Raw genomic sequence first — 22,342 nt, forward strand, 5'->3', positions numbered from 1 at the left:
GGTAACACTCTGAGCTCATTTTAACTCCCCATCAATCTGCCACTCTGTTTCTGACGGATGCCAGATAACATTGGAAGCCGCTTTAAGAACAGTGAGTGACCTTTAGAGAAGTTTGGATCCAGTCCTGGATATGACGTGACTGCAGCAGTGGGTGGAAGATGGGGTGGTTACGTACTGCCCTCTGGTGGAGACAGGGTAGAATCACCCAAATTTCGATTGTTGCAGATACAGAAAATTACATACTGTAGCTTTAAAGCGGTATCCTGAATGATTTCTGGTCCCCAGTAATCTGCGATCATCACTTCCTCGATGTTTGAATAAGTAGGAATATAATATTATAACTCAAACCTTAAATAAAAAGTATTTTTATTTTTTAAAATAAATGCATTTCTTTGCAGTCTGAAAACAGCAGGCCATGCACTGCTGCTCTGGACATTGGAGGCAAACAAAAAAACAACGTTATAGTAGGAAAAAAATAGGCTAAGCTTCCTTCTCTTCAGTTCATTTACGCTCGTTTGTCTCAAACACTAGGTTCTATCTCAACTAAAAGGGTCTCCTTCATACCAAAAACATTGTTCAAAGAAAAGCTACAATGGTGATCAACTCTGAAAATTAAGTGATATATATTTTTTAAAGGCACTGAACAGAGTAAGAGTTTGATAGCCTAGGGAGGTGTCATTGGTGAAATTTTACAGAGCTAGAGCGCATTCAGTGCCAAAAAAAGGCAAGAACAGAAATTAGCAATGTAATTCTGATTATAGGAGGCAACAAGAAAAAAGTACATTGAAAAGCCCTTTTATCAATGTTTCTGAGTAATAATAATAATATGTAGTGTGAGACAAGTCTTCATGAACTTTCTACCAACCTGGAGTTTGAGACTAGTGTTATCTTCATATATAGATCATGTTAAAAACTCAATAAGACCGTAACATTGGCAGGCACAAATCTTCATACTACACAATGTTGACCAATGGCTCCCCTCTTATCTGGAAACAAAAATACACTTCCAAAAAAAAACAAGAAAAAAAGCAGCAACAAAAGAACAACTGTACAATTCAATTCAACCTGTGTTTTTACATAAGTTACAAAAAACGAATACTTCATTTAATGTTCCTTCATACCGAGGAAAAAAGAAATCCGGACTTTGCATAATTCATTCTTCAAACTTGGTGACCTATTGCTGGTGCGTAACAATGAAAATGGTACTGAATAATAATAATACTATACGGTGTAAGATAATGAATGCCGATAACGTAAAGAGGAGGCTGCACTTGGGACCACTGTTATTATTGGTAATATCCCTCCAGCTGTACTATACATGCACAATGCAATGGCAAGGGTCTGAGTCTCAAGGCAGAGCTGAGGCCTTTCCTACATGCTGTGGGCATCTGACAACCCTATGTGGCTAGCAGCATGTACCTGAGCCACATCATTTGGCCAACAAGCCATGGCACCACATGTTCCATGACAATAACATACACATTCGCATTTTTAGTAATTACCTCAGAACTTGTCAACAAGATAACCATAAAAATAACTTCTCAAACAGAGTATCCTTCAGTGACCCCTTCTAGATGATCAAGCACCACACTGACATATTTTAGCTGTAAGAACTAGGCATGGTTATTCAGGTGTTTACAGAACACATTGTAGGACATTCACCCTGGTTGAGCTCTGTGTATATTCAGAACCTGTTTTGCTGTCACACTAACTAATGCAGACAACAGGAAAGCACTACTGTAGGTGTGCACCAAGGCTTGTTTCAACTCTTAAAGCACACTACTGAACACAGGGGAGAGGAAACTGCCACTGGAGGTATGCTCAGACAAAGAAAACACTGTAAAAAAAACAAAACAAATTAATTTAACTACTACAGCTTATTCAGGGATCATATGTACACTGGAGAAGTGCTTACACGTGACTTCATATGGACTAGTTAGATCAAGTGAAACTCCTTCATTGGGTGGAGAGGACACGGTGCCCAAGTATCTCCATGAGCTATGCGTTCTCCTCAGCCTTTCATTAATGACGGAAGGAAATTACCCCACTTCCACTTCCTGTCTCTGCCGAGGAAGTAAAAGTGTGTCGCCGTTTCGCCGATACTCTTACTTTGGTGATTGCTACTGCCTATATTTATACAATACGTGAGAGTGAAGTGGCACTCCGCAGCATAAATTAGACAGAGTATCATATCACAGGAGTAGCATGTGAGGCAAACCACAGGCCACTTCAAAAACTAAGTAGAGCACCACATCTTACTAAAATGCCAAATTAAAACAGGAAAACAAAACAGGGATAAATAAATAATGTGATTCTTCATTAACACTGATACGTGATTTTGTGGTCTGGTCGGATTACGATGACGACGTAGTGGAGTAGCTGACGGGCCAATTTGATCAGTTCCTTCAGGTGAGTCGGAGTGGGGGGGGGGGGAATTTAGAAAGAGTCTTTGTGAGGGAGAGGTCTCCTGACATGTGATACTTTCTCATGGACGTAGCTTTGTGATCGCTGCTTGAGGAAGTAGACGATGTCCCCTGTGCATTGGAGAGGGATGGGGGAGCCACAGGCAGGGTTTGGAGTTCAGAGATCATCTGGGCTGCAGCATTGCGCAAAATATTAGTGTTTACAAATACCTTTGTCAGCATTAACACAACAAAAAATAAAGGGTGTCAGCTTCTTAACAGCAATAACGATAGTGGGCGGCCGTGTGGGTCTCTTTAGCACAGTTCCAAAATAAAACCATCAAAAATATATAACAAATAAAATAAACTCATAAGATCTAGTCCCCACCCTCCCTCCCCTCTTGACCTCTGACCCCTGGCACAGGGTAGTCAGACTCAGACCCAGCCGCTGGTCAGCTTGTAGAACATCTCCTCATCCAGAGACTCGTTCTGGTCCTTGGCGCGCGTGGACAAGAAGATGTAGCCTCCGATGAACTCATGTACCACCTTACAGTCTACCTCCGCACAGATGAAGGCCAGGCTGGGCTCATCTGCAAACTCCACCGTCACCTAGGGCACAGGGTGATCATTTACATTTTTTTACATTTAAGTCATTTAGCAGACGCTCTTATCCAGAGCGACTTACAAATTGGAAAGTTCATACATATTCATCCTGGTCCCCCCGTGGGGAATGAACCCACAACCCTGGCGTTGCAAGCGCCATGCTCTACCAACTGAGCCACACGGGACCACACAGTCAAAACCATAGGACTTTACTGACAATTCATTTAGTAAAGATGTGAAAGATTTACATGTGAAATGCCATGTTAAGATGATAAAGCGAAAACAAACTGACGGTGACTCTGTTTAGAGTATTGAATACGTTGTCTCAAACTGTTTTTTTCCTGGTTTAAAAGCTGAAATTTGTACCATCTTGATCTCCCAGTTGACGTTCCACTGCTTCATGTTGGCGAACCTCCAAGTCTTGATGGCGTCTCCGGTGTTGGCGTCCATCCGGATCAAACGGTTGTAGGTGATGCCGATCAGCTCATCCCGCTTCCCGCCCTGGAATCTGGGAATGACAGAGAATTCCAAGTGAGCTCACTGCTTGGGATGTGGTTCTTGGAAGTAATATGCTTATTGGATTTCAACCATGCAACTTTGTATCTGACAAAAACATTTCTGTTAGCCATAAAACAACAAGTCCAAAAACACAAAGACACCGAGAGAGGCAGACAGAGAAACACAGACTTGGGAAAATGTCTGTTATTTTCTGTATGAGGAAGAAGAGAGAGGGACTCACTTGGCCAGGAAGTGAGTGATGCCAAACTCGGGCAGGGACTGCCACGCCTGGATGAAGCGCATCTTGGCCTCGATCAGACTCATCTGGGCCACGTTCTGGTGTGCCTCCAGGATCCGGGCCGAAATCTGATTAACACATATCGAAAGGCTGTTGAACACGTGACACACCAACACCACCTCCACTCTGAAACCAAACCCCAGACCAGGGCTGTTCAATGTTGGTCCTGGAGGGCTGAAACACTTCTGGTTTTCATCCTCCCTTTTTAATAAGGGACTAATTCAGACATGGGACACCAGGTAGGGTGCAATTGACTACCAGGTAGAAACAAAAAAAATATGTTTTTCAGCCCTCCAGGACCTGAATTGAACAGCCCTGCCCTGCCCTAGACACAGACATTGGCCTACTGTGCACACATGGCCCCACCCTCACCACACTAAAACCACGCTATAAACCCCCAAACCCAAAGACACCTCCCCGTAAATATAGGAAGGCACACAAGATCACCGAACTAAAGTATGAACCAACAGTTGAGATCCCCAGAGGTCAGTCTAAGTCTAATGGCCCATGAAGTGCCTCCCCGCCCCGGCGCAAGTGTGGTTCTTTACAGCCCTAAAGTTGAGTTCGAAGGAGAGCAGCCCAAACCCATGGCGTATGAGTCAGTGGGATGAGGAGTAGGACAGATGCTGACCTGGGTCTTCAGGACAGACTCACCACTTTACCATCTTACTATCCCATTCAGGGTGTGTTAGTAGTTGAAGGAGAAATGAGAGGAAATGAGGCTTGAACAAAACTCAATTAGCAATCACACTTGGACTGGGAAGTTTCAGGTTTCCTAAGACTAAAGGTGAAACAAACTAGCTATTGAGACTGTTAAACAACTACTACTATGGTAAATCAACCACGACCCCAAGACAAAGCCATTTCCACTTACCAGGTCCCTGATATAGCCTGGCTGAAGAGGGAGGGAGGCAGGGATGGAAGAAGAGTGCAAAAGGAGGGGAGGTAGTGGGAAAACAGAAAGAAAGAAAGGAAGATAGAAAGAAGAAAGAAAAACAAGCAGGTGAGAACAAGGCCATGGAGCAAAGAAAATAGCTCCAAAACAAAGCAGCAGAATCTGAATCAGAACAGGGTAAATGAACAGGAGAGTTGAGTCTGTAGGATCATGCAGCAGTCTCCATGTGGAGAGAAAGCAGCAGAATCTGAATCAGAACAGGGTAAATGAACAGCAGAGTTGAGGTCTGTAGGATCATGCAGCAGTCTCCATGTGGAGAGAAAGCAGCAGAATCTGAATCAGAACAGGGCAAGTGAACAGGAGAGTTGAGTCTGTAGGATCATGCAGCAGTCTCCATGTGGAGAGAAAGCAGCAGCAGTCACAGTACAGTATCTGTCAGGGCAAGCAGAGGGTTTAGTTATCTGGACACAAACGATTACAAACTGATTTAATTGATTTACAGGTTTGAAACATTTAATTGGAGTAATTATTTCTTGAAAGACCTGGGTGATAGTTGTTGAAGGTTTTATTTTACACTTAACTAGCTTGAGTACTGTAGGGCAGGCCAGCAGCCTTGTGTATGCAATTCCCATTATGTCCACCAGGTGGTAATACATACCAAGGCATCACACAGCTGTAGTATAGAGAGCTACAGCTCTCTGGATTTGGTTAACTAGCAATATCCTGGGGTTTGTTATTTGGCCTCCCCAGTTTGCTTTCTCTTATGTAAAATTGTATGTTTGGCTAGGAAGTTAAGAAACCATCTAGCCCAACACTCGGCAATCTATAAATTCCTGTGCGTATCTGCTGGGATTAGAGCACGAAGTCCCATGGGGAGGGGAGGGGAGGGGGGGGGGGGGGGGGGGGTGAGAAGAGGAAGTCCAGTTTGGGGGGGAGAGGCAGTACACTGAAAACATCTCTCCCACAGCACAACTAGCTGACTGACTGACAGTGGCTTTTCTCAGCCTAGCTTCCCATTCTGCATTCCCAGGCAGAACTCATGTCTTGAAACTCCCCTCCCAAACACACACAAAAACTACAGAACAAATTCTCAAAAAGCACACAATGCTCTTCAAAACTTCCCTTGCTAATCCCACCACCAGTAGCCCTGTCCAGCCAGAGATGAAAGGAGTGTTTCATGAGGTGCCTTTGGTCCATCCCTTGCTTGCCTAGCTAGGCTCGGTTGGGTTAGAGCTCAGAGCCTCACACTGAGACAGAGACTGGAGATGGGCCAGAACCACAGCCCCATACAGACAGACTGCCCCGCAGGCCTGGGTAAAGAGGCTAGGAGGGGTGAGAATTTGAATGAGATCTGAGTAGAAGGCCCATCACACTACACACACTCACACACCTATCCTGTTTATAGGCAGCAATGCCAAATAAACAAGTTTGGCTCTTTCTCATTCCTTTTTTTAGAACAAAAATACAATTTCAATGTGATTCAGTGGACACAGTAATGACTGTTTTCAGGATGTCCACTCAGGATAGACATTTCCTGTTTGAAGAGCTCTCCCCCTCCTCCCTCACACATCAGGAGTGGTCTTTCCCCATGCTCTTTTCCTAGACGACCCAGTAACACGCCAGGCTGAAGCTATGGTTACAGTCCAAACCCAGACTAGTATGGAGTCATCACTTAACCACCGAAACACACACCCACACCAAAATAACTTCCCACTTTTCCTATACAGCTTAATCAGAACCTCATTGAGTGAGTAAGCGAGGGAAGGCCACTCCCCCACCCATCTGTGGAGGCATGTGCTCTGCATGTCTAATGTACAGTATATACATCAGCCTGTTATTTACATGGGAATTTGCTAAGTACAGAGCACAATTATACTGCCCCTTAAACAAGTTCATCTAATGCATAAATGTGACATCTCATCATTGTTTGGCTTTTGGTGGTTTGCCTCCGAGTTCTTAGTGAGACAACTCCTTTAGGTTGTCTGGATTTCTCTGGCTGCGTCTCTCAATAGTCTTCAGTATTATATTATTTTCCTCTTCTCCTTTCCTTCTTGAGCACAGATCTGGCAGGGCATGGATGTGTGAAATTAACATGGTGGACCTCTATCCAGTCAACTAGCTTCCTTGCTAGTCACCTTTCAGTTATAATGACAGAAAGGAGACGAGGGAAGGTAGCTAGTTTAGAGTAAGGAGATCGCCTTTGAGCTTCACTTGTGGTAATCCTCCCTTTTAGACTGCTGAGTGCATGGTCCGCTGTCCTGGGTTCCCCTTAGAGGGAAGGAGGGAGCGAAAGAGGGAGGGAGGTTGCATTCCTGTGCAGGACAACCCAGACGCCAGGAGGCGCCCAGCTGGGGTGCATCGGGGAGGGGATACACAACAAACTCCCCCTGGAACAATTATTTCCCCATTATCTCGCCAGGGTTGCTTTCTGCTGCCATAGCTTTGTCTGTTCACTCGCAGTGTATGTATCCACCTGCATGCATATTTGAATCCTTGGCCATTCAGCTGTAGGCTACATAAATGGGGTCTCCTCTCCACACAGACACTGGTTATTTCAGTTACCTGCTTGTTCTTGTACTTCTTCAGGTAGCGCGGAGACACCAGGCACTCAGAGTTGATGTCGTTGGTGACGGCTGGCTCCGCAATGAACTGGGGGTCAGGGTTCATGTGCTGCATCTTGAGGAAGGACAGAATGTTGTGGACCTCCAGATTGTAGGAGCTGTCTGCCATTGTCTTCCCCTTAGAGGCCAGGCGGCACGCTGCCATCCAGTGGGCATACTGCTTCTCCTGCATGGGGAGGGGAGGGAGTAGACAGAGAGAAGGATGGTGGTTATGATTATAAGATGACTATATGGACTGCATTTACAGTATCAGTGTTTCCCCTGGGGGGAGGTCTGCCTGCGGGGGGCCAAAGAGCCGTACTCACAGCGTCACACCGCAGCCAGATCTCGTTCATGCCGTCAGCTACCGGGATAAGCAACTTGATGTTAAATTTCTGAGCGGAGATGTTGACATCTGGTGTCACCTCGCAACCTACAAAAACACGAACAGTTCAGAGAGGAAGGGGGCGGTAGGTGGTCAAAACCATCCATCACACACCATTGGGGATCACACAGACTCAGGTTGTAAAGGAACTGTTGAATTCTTTAGTGTGTGTGTGTGTGTGTGTGTACTAGTACCTCTTAGATTCATTTGGAGAGAGGGTGTCCCATGAGCCTCCTCTTTGCTCTTGTAGCAGGAAATTGTGATGTCCTTGAACGTGCACCAGTACTGCTTGTAGCCTTTCAGTGTCAGTTTCTTTGGCCTGGAAAACACATAGGAGAGAAAAAGAGCGACAGGGGGGTAGTCAGTTCTGCTTGAATCACAAAACACATAGCTTAGCAACGCTAACCCAACCCCAGACACCAAGAGGAGCCGTCACGCCACATAAAAAAGGGGGTACTTTTTTCCACTTCAGAGGGGCCAAATCTAACAGAAAAAAAGACGAGAGAAAGAGACAGCGAGAGCCTTCTCAGCCTCCTTCTGTGGTCCATAACGGAGTCAGTAGCATGAATGGGAGAGGAGCCAACGTTGGACATGAGTTTTAATGGAGGACAATTACATTTACATTTACATTTAAGTCATTTAGCAGACGCTCTTATCCAGAGCGACTTACAAATTGGAAAGTTCATACATATTCATGTGGAAATACCTCTCAGTAATAGTCTACAGCTTATATTTTTACAACATTATTAAAGCTGCAAGAGCTACCTGCTTGTCAACACGGGCCTGTGGCCAAAAGGCTTTTATGACTAGGGCCAGGGGTTTTACTCACCACCTGACCAGGAAAAACTTTGGGCGCCTAGCTATGTAAAAGATATTGCTTTGTGCCCTAGTTAGAGCCTATAATATAATAACAATATAACATATGCCATTTAGCAGATGCTTTTGTCCAAAGCAACTAAGTCATGCGTGCATAGATTTTATTTATGGGTGGTCTCTTGAGTCGAACCCACTATCCCGGTGTTACAAGGGCCATGCTCTACCAACTGAAGAGGACCATTATAACTGGTCCTAGTCCTAACGTAAACCCGAATCACTGCAGTAATCAGTGTTTTTGATACATCCTGAGCCCCACCAATAAGCTGGTCCTGGGAACAAGCCAGCCCACAAACCCAATCCATACAGCCAAGTTTGATACTGAACAGACAACAGCTCTCCAATTTAGGCCCAAACCTTGTTTCCTGCTCCCATAGTATTAGATTTAACATCCCAGGGACAATGCCTTCTTTAAAGGCGCATGGCCAGTCATTAGCAAACATCAAGAAAGGGCTAAAATGAATCAACGGAGGCAGTCTGGAGAGTTAGGAGGAACTGGCTAGTTGGCTCTTTGCCACTGATCTAAGGTCAGTTTAGAATTTCCCCCTAATGGATTTCAGGATGATACACTGATCCTAGATCTGTGATTAAAGACAACTTCTACCACTGAAGCAGTTGTTGAACTTACTTGAAGACTTTGACGTAGTCAGCCAGTTCAGGAATGGATGTGATATCACCCTGAGAGGAAGAAACATGTTTAGTGCTGGTTGAATGGTTATTATTGAGAAAGGACAAGGACAGGATTATAAAGCACAACTTTAACAATGACCTCAAGTTTGACTTTCTATGTTTGCAATGTCATCGCTCAGAGTTGCATATAAAAGAAAACAGTTAGGTAATCAAGCTTCAACTTCCTCAGATAAGCTGTATAAACTTGTTGGTTGGGGCAGACAGTTTTAACGATGGCCAAATCATGCGATACCCACTACCCATACAGAATTTACCAATAATTTATATATATACACTAGATAACTGACAGGGGGTGCTGTTTTTAAGCCACTGTACCTCCATCTTCACACTTCCCCACCTTTGGAAGCTATAGAAATGTCTTAATGTTTAAAAGTGTTTTTACCACGTTTATTCTATTACAGACACCTAATGCATACTTTTAAAATATATTATGTGAGCTAAACATATAAATAATCAAATATATAACATTCTCCTTAAAGTATAATTGTTAGAAAGTGTTAATGTTACTGTCCCCACTACAAAAACAAAATACTTAAATACACGTAATTTTGTCCTTTAAATATTTATTTGAAATACTGTAGAATTCCATTCATTCTTGTGGAGGACCGCTATTACTGGGGAGTGCCAATATGGCCGACCGGTGGCTTTAAAGCCTCTCACTGACCAACACATAGCATCAGCATTCTAGTCTTTATATACATCATTAGAACATACACCTTCTGAAGTAGCTTTTTGCCTTGCAGTGAAGTTCTCACCCAGAGCCCAGTCAAACTAAAAAAATTTTTTTTAAGTGAGAGTAGGCATTGGTCTGAAGCCAAAAAAGGAAATGTGCACCACAATGCGTACTTCACCGATGCTCTAAGGTTTTCCAGCACACAGCTTTGACCTAATGTACTATAGTAGCTATGCTGGTCTATTGTACTACAAACAATGTGTAGGCAGGTTGCTTAGAATTCAAACCTTCTCAAACAGCCTGACTAATTGCCATGGTTTTTACACCAGAAGGTGCTTATATAACACTATTTTACAACATTATAATACAGCAAAACATAGCAATAAAAGTACACAATAATGACAAATGGCAACTGAAATAATGTAGTTATTAGTATTTATTTTATATTAACAGCTGATTTTCCAGAGGAAAGCGAAAAACCAGAAACCCATTTAAGCCAATATATGGTGTAAACTGAATAATTTTTCACTGATCTCTTGTAACAAGAAAAATGAGAAAGCTGCTGGAAAATACAAAATAATCAACATGTACCTATTAACATGAAAATGTACTTTAAAGTGTACTGAAGAAAGGCCTAGTAGGATACTACATTACCTGTAAACAATAGTGAGTTATTACAAAATATACAATGTACAATCGTATATTCATCAGATATAGTTCAGGGATGGCCATAATTGCTCTTTAAGAGCTACAGGGTTATGCAGGATTTATTGTTCAAGCCCAGTTCTACCACACCTGACTGTACTATTCAAGGTCTCGATGAACAGCTGAGGTCTTGATCAACAGCGGAGTAGTAAAATCAGGTGTGGTAGCACGGGGCTTGAACAAAAAAGCCTGCATAACCCTGTGGCTTGTCAATAGCAATCTTGGTAACTCCTGATACAAACACTGTGGCAAACTGCTGAGAAACACCTGTAAAATACAAAAGTCAATAGACAAGTACAAAACACTTTTAAGAACACATATTTACAAATCTGACATTGGATTGGGGCGCTAAATCCTTCAGCTACAAATGCTCTTAGTAATGCTGTACACAGCTGTCCAACAGCAGTAAAAGAGCACACATTCCCACATTTATAAATGGCAGTATAAATATGAAAACAGATGGGAGTACTCATTTGTAAGAGAACATAGACTGCTTTTAAATAAGTACTACTGGTCCTGGTCAGTCCCTGGATGGGAGACCAGGTGCTGCTGGAAGTGGTGTTGGAGGGCCAGTAGGAGGCACTCTTTCCTCTGGTCTAAACAAAGATCCCAATGCCCCAGGGCAGTGATTGGGGACACTGCTCTGTGTAGGGTGCCGTCTTTCGGATGGGACGTTAAACGGGTGTCCTGACTCTCTGAGGTCATTAAAGATCCCATGGCACTTATCGTAAGAGTAGGGGTGTTAACCCCGTTCCTGCCTAAATTCCCAATCTGGCCCTCAACCATCACGGTCACCATAATCCCCAGTTTACAATTGGCTCATTCATCCCCCTCCTCTCCGTTAACTATTCCCCAGGTCGTTGCTGCAAATGAGAACGTGTCTCAGTCAACTTACCTGGTAAAATAACGGTAAAATAAAAATAAAAAATAAACTACTGATAGTGTACAATAAGCTTAAGATGTGCGAGTCATTTTCAGCTCCACCCGGGCCAGCTTGACAAATTTCTTAGCTTCTCAAATGAAAGTGGCGCCAGAAAAGGAGAAACGTTTACAACCTGTGCAATTTATTGTGTTCATTTGTACTGTAGGGATGGAGTGCATCTGACGGTGTGTGTGTTTTGGAAAGGAGGGTGTCAAAATCTATTACACGAAAGAGAATGGTCAAAATATCCCCTCCGGTAGGCGAACCCGGGACCTTCAAATCCCAGGGCAGTGACGCCAACCGTTACGCTACGGACCCTGTTATAGATACAGTGGGGAGAACAATATTTGTTACACTGCCGATTTTGCAGGTCTTCCTACTTACAAAGCATGTCGAGGTCTGTAATTTTATCATAGGTACACTTCAACTGTGAGAGACGGAATCTAAAAAATCCAGAAAATCACATTGTGATATTTTTTAAGTAATTAATTTGCATTTTATTGCATGACATAAGTATTTGATACATCAGAAAAAGCAGAACTTAATATTTGGTACAGAAACCTTTGTTTGCAATTACAGAGATCATACGTTTCCTGTAGTTCTTGACCAGTTTGCACACACTGCAGCAGGGATTTTGGCCCACTCCTCCATACAGACCTTCTCCAGATCCTTCAGGTTTCGGGGCTGTCACTGGGCAATACGGACTTTCAGCTCCCTCCAAAGATTTTCTATTGGGTTCAGGTCTGGAGACTGGCTAGGCCACTCCAGGACCTTGAGATGCTTCTTACGGAGCCACTCCTTAGTTGCCCTGGCTGTGTTTTGGGTCGTTGTCATGCTGGAAGACCCAGCCACGACCCATCTTCAATGCTCTTACTGAGGGAAGAGGTTGTTGGCCAAGATCTCACGATACATGGCCCCATCCATCCTCCCCTCAATACGTGCAGTCGTCCTGTCCCCTTTGCAGAAAAGCATCCCCAAAGAATGATGTTTCCACCTCCATGCTTCACGGTTAAATGGTGTTCTTGGTTGTACTCATCCTTCTTCTTCCTCCAAACACACGAGTGGAGTTTTGACCAAAAAGCTCTATTTTTGTCTCATCAGACCACATGACCTTCTCCCATTCCTCCTCTGGATCATCCAGATGGTCATTGGCAAACTTCAGACGGGCCTGGACATGCGCTGGCTTGAGCAGGGGACCTTGCGTGCGCTGCAGGATTTGAGTCCATGACGCGTAGGGGTTACTAATGGTTTTCTTTGAGACTGTGGTCCCAGCTCCCTTCAGGTCATTGAAGGGAGTTCTGGGCTGATCCCTCACCTTCCTCATGATCATTGATGCCCCACGAGGTGAGATCTTGCATGGAGCCCCAGACCGAGGGTGATTGACCGTCATCTTGAACAGCTTCCATTTTCTAATAATTGCGCCAACAGTTGTTGCCTTCTCACCAAGCTGCTTGCCTATTGTCCTGTAGCCCATCCCAGCCTTGTGCAGGTCTACAATTTTTACCCTTGATGTCCTTACACAGCTCTCTGGTCTTGGCCATTGTGGAGAGGTTGGAGTCTGTTTGATTGAGTGTGTGGACAGGTGTCTTTTATACAGGTAACGAGTTCAAACAGGTGCAGTTAATACAGGTAATGAGTGGAGAACAGGAGGGCTTCTTAAAGAAAAACTAACAGGTCTGTGAGAGCRGGAATTCTTACTGGTTGGTAGGTGATCAAATACGCATGTCATGCAATAAAATGCTAATTAATTACTTAAAAATCATACAATGTGATTTTCTGGATTTTTGTTTTAGATTCCGTCTCTCACAGTTGAAATGTACCTATGATAAAAAATACAGACCTCTACATGCTTTGTAAGTAGGAAAACCTGCAAAATCGGCAGTGTATCAAATACTTGTTCTCCCCACTGTACTTCAACTTAACACTATTTAAATGGATATCCACGTTTCCAGGTCAGCAGTTTACACAGGTGATTTCAGCCATATGAAAAACCCTCCATAGCAAAATATACCTAGCTACCTTCCTTTTGCTTCTCATCCAACCGGTGTAAGCTAGCTAACTAGCTACAGCTGCTAGCTTTCTACTAGTCAAGTTGCTCTACCCGGGCTGCGGTCCAAAGCCACTCATAGCCCTCAAATTTTGTGGACACTTCTGATGACGTATCATGACGTCTGACGAGTATACACTTGCAGGGCAAGGGAGGAAGGAATTATTTTGGCCAGAAATTAGTCACTTGTTCATCCTGTGACGATTGTGTTGTCAGCCACCGGTAGCTTGTGTGCTTTATATGCGCTACGTCAATTATGAGTGCATGTCTTTTAAATATATTATTATTAATATACGCCTACTGTATGATAGCTATCAAATTAAATAACGTTACCCTGCCTAGCTGGAACTTCTGAAGGAAAATGTTTTATTTATACAATTTCCAAAAGATAAAAAAAAAATTATAACATTTACGGGACGTGTTTATGCCGTCATGTGCATTAGTGGCACAATTTCTAACTTATTTGCATTTGTTTTTACTTACACTTGTATGTTGACTTCTCCATTGATGTTGTTTTTAAGTTTTCGCAGACTTTCCTTAGCGGATGTACAATCGTTGCAAATTGAATTCTAGGGAGCTTCAGGCCCCGGAGTGAACATAATTGTTCACTCGCAAAGCCGACTAAAAACGAGGGCTGAGGGACTTACGATGCAAACTTCCCTTGCTTGTCAAATCATTTGGACCACCCTCCAAGATGGCAATGGCGATTCCCCCAAGGGCATAAGGTGAGGGTAAGTGAACGAGGGTGTCTTCTAAGTGTTTGGACCGCAGCCCTGGGTTTAGAACTTTGAGATTTGGCAAAAAAATATTAGCATTGTAAGAAATTAATTGTCAGAAAAAAAGGTAGAACATAGATTTTTATTGGGCAGAAATGTGCATGTTGTGCCTATTAACTTATTCAGCCTAAATGGATGTAAGTCTAATGGTCACCATATGGACGCTGTAGCCTCGTTTTATTCTGACCTTCTGATCTGGAATTTGAGCTAGGTTTGGGAAAAAAAATTCTGACAACCGTAATACTAACACGACCATGTCAACAATCCAGTATAGTGGTTCTCGGTAACGGCCGGATGGATTATGACGGGAGTGTGTTGTGTTCCTCAAATCAAGTTGATTTGCAAATTTTCATCTACATTGGTGTCATATTGGCATAAATATGATGGTAGAGAGATTTGAGTTTAACATTCCGATTCAACCATAATATGCCACTCTGGATGTGCCCAATAACATTTGCTCTAATTGAATGTACCACTAGAGTAGCAGTGAGGTAAAGTACAGTAAATTGCATAACTAGTGTGTTTTACGGTAAAGTGCAGTAGTTGTACCAGTGTATTGGAGGTCTTGCCTCCCTCCAGGGTGATATCCAGGTCTGACAGGGTTACGGTTGGAGTTAGTATAGGACAGTAAGGTGTAGTACCAGGGTGATCTCCAGGTCTGACAGGGTTAGGGTTGGGGTTAGTATAGGACAGTAAGGTGTAGTACCAGGGTGATCTCCAGGTCTGGCAGGGTTAGGGTTGGGGTTAGTATAGGACAGTAAGGTGTAGTACCAGGGTGATCTCCAGGTCTGACAGAGTTAGGGTTGGGGTTAGTATAGGACATTAAGGTGTAGTACCAGGGTGTTGGAGGTCTTGCCTCCCTCCAGGGTGATCTCCAGGTCTGACAGGGCAGCGTCCACCTCGTCCACCTCCTTCTCACTGTTGTTCATGTGGTTGTCTGACGACATGATGGACAGCTTGTTGATGTGGTACTGGGGGAGAGAGAAAGGACTAAATGTTTAGCCAACAGTCCTTTACACTATATGCCATGACAGTGAATAATGTGTCAACACCAGTCTCCTGTTTGATATTGTGAATGTCATTACTGGTAATGTAACTTTTCTGGTTTGCTCCACTGGCTTCCGTTTCTGTGTACATTAGTAGTGATTGCCTCGTCCCTTTCATAGCATATGAAGTGGTAAAGTAGTAAAAACAGACAAACATACCTGGTTGTCCAATAAATACTTCTGAGTTTCTTTGGGTTTTGTAGAAGTGAGTACCATGAGGCACTAACTGTTCATTAACAATAATTACTTTGAATTCTTTGAAGTGAGTAAAGAATTCATAGACAATGGACAGTTTATGCATCCAGTGTGTAGAAACCATGTCTGTGACAGAGAGTGGCTTTGGGGGGGGGGGGGGGGGATTATTTAGTAGGTGAAATTAGTGACTGTAAATGTGTCTTTACTAGGAGCACATGTGAGTAGTGCAGACTTGGGACATCGCGTGCAACATTTCTGCATTGATTCACAATGGAAATACCATCTAGTCTGGTCAGAATCCTGTTTGTTATATTGGGACGAGTCTCTGGCCTTGCCTGGCCATTCATTCACACTATCCTCTGGACCAACATAGAGCCAGTCTCACCAGGTTCTGGTCTGGTCTACCCCCCCAGTGGCACGAAGCCTATGCCTCAACAACACTAAATACAACTTGTTGACAAACTGTATTTATACTGTCAACCCCCCCACCTCCTACTCCTCCTCCTCGATATGAATGAACAGCTGCCTAGAGGGAGCGAATGAGTTAGAGACAGTGTGGGGGTGAGAGAGTTAGAGGGAAAGGAAAAGAGGCATATTTCAGGACACACTGCACTTCTGCGGCCATAGCCAGCTAGGGTTTTAGAATGTAGGACAAAGGCTTCTCCCTCCATGTCTCCACCTCTGACGCCAATGCTCTACTGACACTTGGGGAGGGGGGGGGGTATGGGTGTGAGTGTGAGGGTGTTTCTGGTGCGTACATGTGTATTTCTAGCGCATGTGTTTTGTATGTGTAGGGTTGGAGTTGGAGGTAGTGGGCTGACTGGCAGGCATGCCCTGGGCCTTTATCCCCCAAATAGTCGTGTTTACTGTGCTGGACATGGCAGGCTAATCGCTATACTTAGCCCCACGGACATATCCAGGTGATAGGCAGCTCCCTGGACACAGCGACCATTCAACTCTTACTGTAAAAAACCCACCCCTTCTCTTCCTGCCTGATCTCATCAGTGACACCTTAGCCATGACTGTCACAGCTACCATTAACTCAGCAAGAGATAACGATAGATAGTGGCACTAACAGACAGGTAGCGACATGCTAGCTGCTAATCCAAACACACTGCAGATTAGCATCTTGAGTATCTCTTCAGGGGGGATGAACCACTAAACCGACAACCAATGGTGTATTAATAAACACCTCGGCACCTGTTGAAGACCCTAGCACAGTATCACCTTTCAGTGTAATTGGGGATATTGAGGAATGTGTAGGAGACTACAGGTTGGGTTGGAGTGAGTGATCCCTCCGGTGGGGTGAGTCCAGTAGCCATGGCTACTCTATAATTACCCGTCGGGGTGAGGACACACTGGCGTCCCCATGTCCTGTCACTCAGGCTTTACGAGGATCGGAAATAGCAGGGCTGCCCTGGTCTCAGGGGGCAACCCAAAGGGACACAAGAGACTCGGATCCCCACACCCCCAAAATCATACCTTCACTGTCCTTCCCGCTCTTCACTATTCCTCTTATATTACACAACTTGTATAAAAGAAGCAGTGACATAATCAATAGTTCCTCAGCAGTTAACTATGGGGTTGAACAGCACTTGAACAAGTCTAAAGTATCAGTGACGTGTCTAGTCTAACCATCTTCAATGGCAGGAGTCTGGAATGGGTTGTTTCTAGAGCCAAGGCGTCACAGACAGGATCATTTGGTTTAATTGTAGTTGCTCCGTGCAAGCATACAGCCTTGCATACAGTTATCTGGGGGACCATGTTTCTGTGTACTGCTGCAAAGGTGGAAAGTTTTAAGTTTCTTGGTGTACACATCACAGACAAACTGAAGTAGTCCACCCACACAGACAGTGTGGTGAAGAAGGAGCAACAGCGCCTCTTCAACCTCAAGAGGCTGAAGATTTTGGCTTGTCACCTAAAACCCTCACAAACTTTCACAGATGCAAGATTGAGAGCATCCTGTCGGGCTGGTACGGCAACTGCACCGCCCACAACTGCAAGGCTCTCAAGAGGGTGGTGCAGTCGGCACAACGCATCACCGGGGGCAAACTACCTGCCCTCCTGGACACCTACAGCACCCGATGTCACAGGAAGGCCAAAAGATCAAGAACAACCACCCGAGCCACTGCCTGTTCACCCCGCAACCATCCAGAAGGCGAGGTCAGTACAGGTGCATCAAAGCTGGGACCTAGAGACTGAAAAACAGCTTCTATCTCAAGGCCATCAGACTGTTAACTTCTTTGGGGTAGGGGGCAGTATTTTCACGTCCGGATGAAAAGCATGCCCAGAGTAAACGGCCTGCTACAAAGCCATAAAAGCTAGAATATGCATATTATTAGTAGATTTGGATAGAAAACACTGAAGTTTCTAAAACTGTTTGAATGCTGTCTGTGAGTATAACATAACTCATTTGGCAGGCAAAAACATGAGAAAAAATCCAACCAGGAAGTGGGAAATCTGAGGTTGGTCGATTTTCAACTCAGCTCCTATTGAAGATAGTGGGATATTGGTAATGTTGCACTTCCTAAGGCTTCCACTATATGTGATTTAGAACCTTGTCTGATGCTTCTACTGTGAAGTGGGGCCAAATGAGAGGGGATTGAGTAAGGTCTACCATGACCTGAACATGCGCTGACCATGTGCATTCATGTGAGAGCGAGCTCTGTTCCATCGCACTTCTGAAGACACAGGAATTCTCCGGTTGGAACATTATTGAAGAATTATGTTAAAAACATCCTAAAGATTGATTCAATACTTCGTTTGTCATGTTTTTACGGACTGTAATATAACTTTAACTTTTCGTCCGTACTTTCCGCTGGACTTGCCCGCGCGTCGTGAGTTTGGAAAGTGTACTGAACGCTAGAACAACAAGGAGGAATTTGGACATAAATGATGGACATTATCGAACTAAACAAACATTTATTGTGGAACTGAGATTCCTGGGAGTGCATTCTGATGAAGATCATCAAAGGTAAGTGAATGTTTCTGATGTTATTTCTGACTTATGTTGACTGCACAATATGGCGGATATATTTGTGTCTTGATTGGGCTCTGAGCGCCGACTCAGATTATTGCATGGTTTGCTTTTTCCGTAAAGCTTTTTTGAAACCTGACACAGCGGTTGCATTAAGGAGAAGTGCATCTAAAATGCCATGCATAACAGTTGTATCTTTTAGCAATGTTTATTATGAGTATTCCTGTAAATTGATGTGGCTCTCTGCAAAATCTCAGCAAAAAAAAAAAGAAGGATGTTTTGGAACTTCTGAACGTAACGCGCCAATGTAAACTCAGATTTTTGGATATAAATATGAACTTTACCGAACAAAACTTACATGTATTGTGTAACATGACGTCCTATGAGTGTCATCTGATGAAGATCATCAAAGGTTAGTGATTCATTTTATCTATATTTCTGCTTTTTGTGAATCCTCTCTTTGGCTGGAAAAATGGCTGTGTTATTCTGTGAATAGGCACTCACCTAACAATCGTTTGGTTTGCTTTCGTCGTAAAGCCTTTTTGAAATCGGACACTGTGGCTGGATTTACAACAAGTGTATCTTTAAAATGATGTAAAATACATGTATGTTTGAGAAATTCTAATTATGGGATTTCTGTTGTTTTGAATTTGGCGCCCTGCAGTTTCACTGGCTGTTGAAGAGGTGGGATACTACCGTCTCACGTACCCTAGAGAGGTTGAACAGCCATCACTGACACAGAGGCTGCTGCCTATATACAAGTCTCAAAATCATTGGCCACTTTAATAAATGGATCACTAGTCACTTTAATAATGCCACTTTAATAATGTTTACATATCTTGCATTACTCATCTCATATGTATATACTGTATTCTATACCATCCTGCCTATGGCGCTCGATCATCCCTCATCCATATATTTATATGTACATATTCTTATTCTATCCCTTTAATTAGATTTGTTTGTATTAGGTAGTTGTGGAATTGTTAGATTACCTGTTAGATATTACTGCACTGTCGGAACTAGAAGCACAAGCATTTCGCTACACTCGCATTAACATCTGCTAACCATGTGTATGTGACCAATAAAATGTTATTCTTCTGTGTTCTGTTCGTCAGGCAGTGAGCCCATAGAGAAGATAACTACTGCAGTCCTCAATCAGGCCAATTAATATATACGCACGCACAAACACACAAACTGACACACATACATTACACAGGTCTCACCTGCAGGGCAGCAAACATCATCATCTCCTCCTCGGTGCACTCTATTTCCTCCAGCAGGATGGCCCACTTGGCCTGCTCATAGAGCTGGTTCACCCGGATGGCATCATACTGCAGGGGGGAGAACAAATACTGTTAGCCCTGGCACCAAGCCTGTCTCTGCACAAGCACAGATCCACATACAAAGCACTCCGAGACAGTCCAGCTGAGAAAACAGGACAGCCCAGAGGGGTACTTCCTCCTCTCCACACCCCCCAAAATCTGTCAGCTGCAGATGCTGTAGGCTGGTGGGGAGTTGTGTGTGTGCATGTTTGAATGTGGCATTAACATGTTTTAACCACTCCTATAAAACAATTGTAGACTATCAGATACTCAGCAAGAAGCTATGATTTCTCTATTACTGAAACAGGACCCAGATGGTAAATATAAAGATCCAGTCAACCTAAAAAAAACTGGAGACACCTTACACTTGTGTTGTGATGCCAAAATCCTAGCAAAATGCATGGCGTATAGAAATTAAGCGGTATTGTCGGATATTTTTCATCTATCAGACAGATTTTTTTTTACATGGACAGTACATTGGAGATAATATAAGACAAGTACTGGAAACAATAGAACCCTATGAAAAATCTGGGAAACCAGGCCTGGTATTCATAGCGGACTTTGAAAAGGCCTTTGATGAAGTATGACTGGAATTTATATATAAATGCCAGAACTATTATAATTTTGGAAAATCTCTTATGCAATGGTTTAAAGTTATGTATAGTAAGCCCAAGTGTAAAATAGTAAACAATGGCTACTTCTCCGAAAGTATTAAATTGTCAAGAGGAGTAAAACAAGGCTGTCCGCTATCGGCTTATCTATTTATTATGGCTATCAAATTGTTAGCTATTAATATCAGATCCAAAAATAATATCAAGGGACTAGAAAGCAGGGCTTAAAAACAAAGGTGTCATTGTATGCTGACGATTAATTTTCTAATTTTAAATCCGCAATTTGGATCCCTACACAGCCTCAGAGGATCTAGATACATTTCAAACCTCTAGATTAAAACCAAATTAACATAAGTACAATATTACGTATTGTATCTCCCCCAAAAATTAAACTTTGACATTACCGTGTAATTTACCAATAAAATGGTCCGACGATGAAGTGGGAATACTTGGTATATCAAAATAAATACATTCTCATTACAATACATTTTAATAGAAAGTTAGCCAATTGGCTACCATGGAAAGGACAACACCTGTCTATTTGTTGAAAACCCCCCCTGATGAATTATTTAGTCATATTTACTTTTGTCCCTGCCTACACCTAACGACCTGTCACATTTATTTTTTTTTTACAGTGAATTCGTTAAGTATTCAGACCCCTTTGCTTTTTCCACAGCCTTTTTCTAAAATCGATTTAAATCGCTTTCCCCTCTCATCCATCTACACACAATACCCCATAATAAGAATACAAAAACAGATTTTTAGAAGTGTGCAATTTTTGTATATGAAATATCACATTTACATAAGTATTCAGACCCTTTAATCAGTACTTTGTTGAAACACCTTTGGCAGCGATTACAGCCTTGAGTCTTCTTGGGTATGAAGCTACAATCTTGGCACACCTGTATTTGGGGAGTTTCTTCCATTCTTCTCTGCAAATCCTCTCAAGCTCTGCGAGGTTAAATGGGGAGCGTCGCTGCACAGCTATTTTCAGGTCTCTCCAGAGATGTTTGATCAGGTTCAAGTCCGGGCTCTGGGTGGGCCACTCGGGGACATTCAGACTTGTCTCGAAGCCACTCCCGCGTTGTCTTGGCTGTGTGCTTAGGGTCATTGGCCTGTTGGAAGGAGAACCGTCACCCCAGTCTGAGGTCCTGAGTGCTCTGGAGCAGGTTTTCATCAAGGATCTCGCTGTGCTTTGCTCCGTTCATCTTTCCCTCGATCTTGACTAGTGTCCCAGTCCCTGCCCCTGAAAAACATCCTCACAGCATGATGCTGCCTCCACCATGCTTCACCGTAGGAATGGTGCCATGTTTCCCCCAGATGTGACGCTTGGCATTCAGGCCAAAGAGTTCAATCTTGGTTTCATCAGACCAGAGAATCTTGTTTCTCCTGCTTTAGGTGCCTTTTAACGCCAAGCGGGCTGTCATGTGCCTTTTACTGAGGAGTGGCGTCCGTCTGGCTACTTTACCATGAAGACCTGATTTGTGGAGTGCTTTCAAGGAGCGGGACACTAATCCGGAAGCTTATAAGAAATCCCGCTATGGCTCAGACGAACCATCAAACAGGCTAAGCGTCATTACAGGATTAAGATTGAAACCTACTACACCGGGTCTGACGCTCGTCGGGTGTGGCAGGGCGTGAAAACTATTACAGACTACAAACGTAAACGCAGATGCAAGCTGCCCAGTGACGCAAGCCTACCAGACGAACTAAATGCCTTTTATGCTCGTTTTGAGGCAAGTAAGACTGAAGCATGCACAAGAGCACCAGCTGTTCTGGATGACTCAGTGATAACACTCTCGGTAGCCGATGTGAGCAAGA

The 22,342-nt window shown here is 43.5% G+C and overlaps 1 protein-coding gene across 6 annotated transcripts in view; it reads right to left on the reverse strand.

The window, feature by feature from the left end:
• Window positions 1-349: 349 nt before the first annotated feature.
• LOC111968586 (fermitin family homolog 2) overlaps window positions 350-22,342 on the reverse strand; it is a 98,671-nt gene continuing 76,678 nt past the window's right edge. For 4 of the 6 annotated variants that reach the window (XM_023994269.2, XM_023994266.2, XM_023994268.2 and 1 more), the window contains 10 exons: window positions 19,812-19,919; window positions 15,204-15,338; window positions 9,183-9,232; window positions 7,876-8,000; window positions 7,623-7,729; window positions 7,259-7,483; window positions 4,676-4,696; window positions 3,745-3,869; window positions 3,372-3,513; window positions 350-3,011 (listed from right to left, as the gene is read on the reverse strand). In XM_023994269.2, coding sequence (XP_023850037.1) covers window positions 2,838-3,011; window positions 3,372-3,513; window positions 3,745-3,869; window positions 4,676-4,696; window positions 7,259-7,483; window positions 7,623-7,729; window positions 7,876-8,000; window positions 9,183-9,232; window positions 15,204-15,338; window positions 19,812-19,919 — 1,212 coding nt within the window. In that variant the 3' untranslated portion in view covers window positions 350-2,837. The remainder of the gene's footprint in view (window positions 3,012-3,371; window positions 3,514-3,744; window positions 3,870-4,675; window positions 4,697-7,258; window positions 7,484-7,622; window positions 7,730-7,875; window positions 8,001-9,182; window positions 9,233-15,203; window positions 15,339-19,811; window positions 19,920-22,342) is intronic. The other 2 variants (XM_023994270.2, XM_023994267.2) reach the window with 1 other exon arrangement.

The sequence above is a fragment of the Salvelinus sp. IW2-2015 genome, linkage group LG9, assembly GCF_002910315.2.
Source record: "Salvelinus sp. IW2-2015 linkage group LG9, ASM291031v2, whole genome shotgun sequence".
NCBI lineage: Eukaryota > Metazoa > Chordata > Actinopteri > Salmoniformes > Salmonidae > Salvelinus > Salvelinus sp. IW2-2015.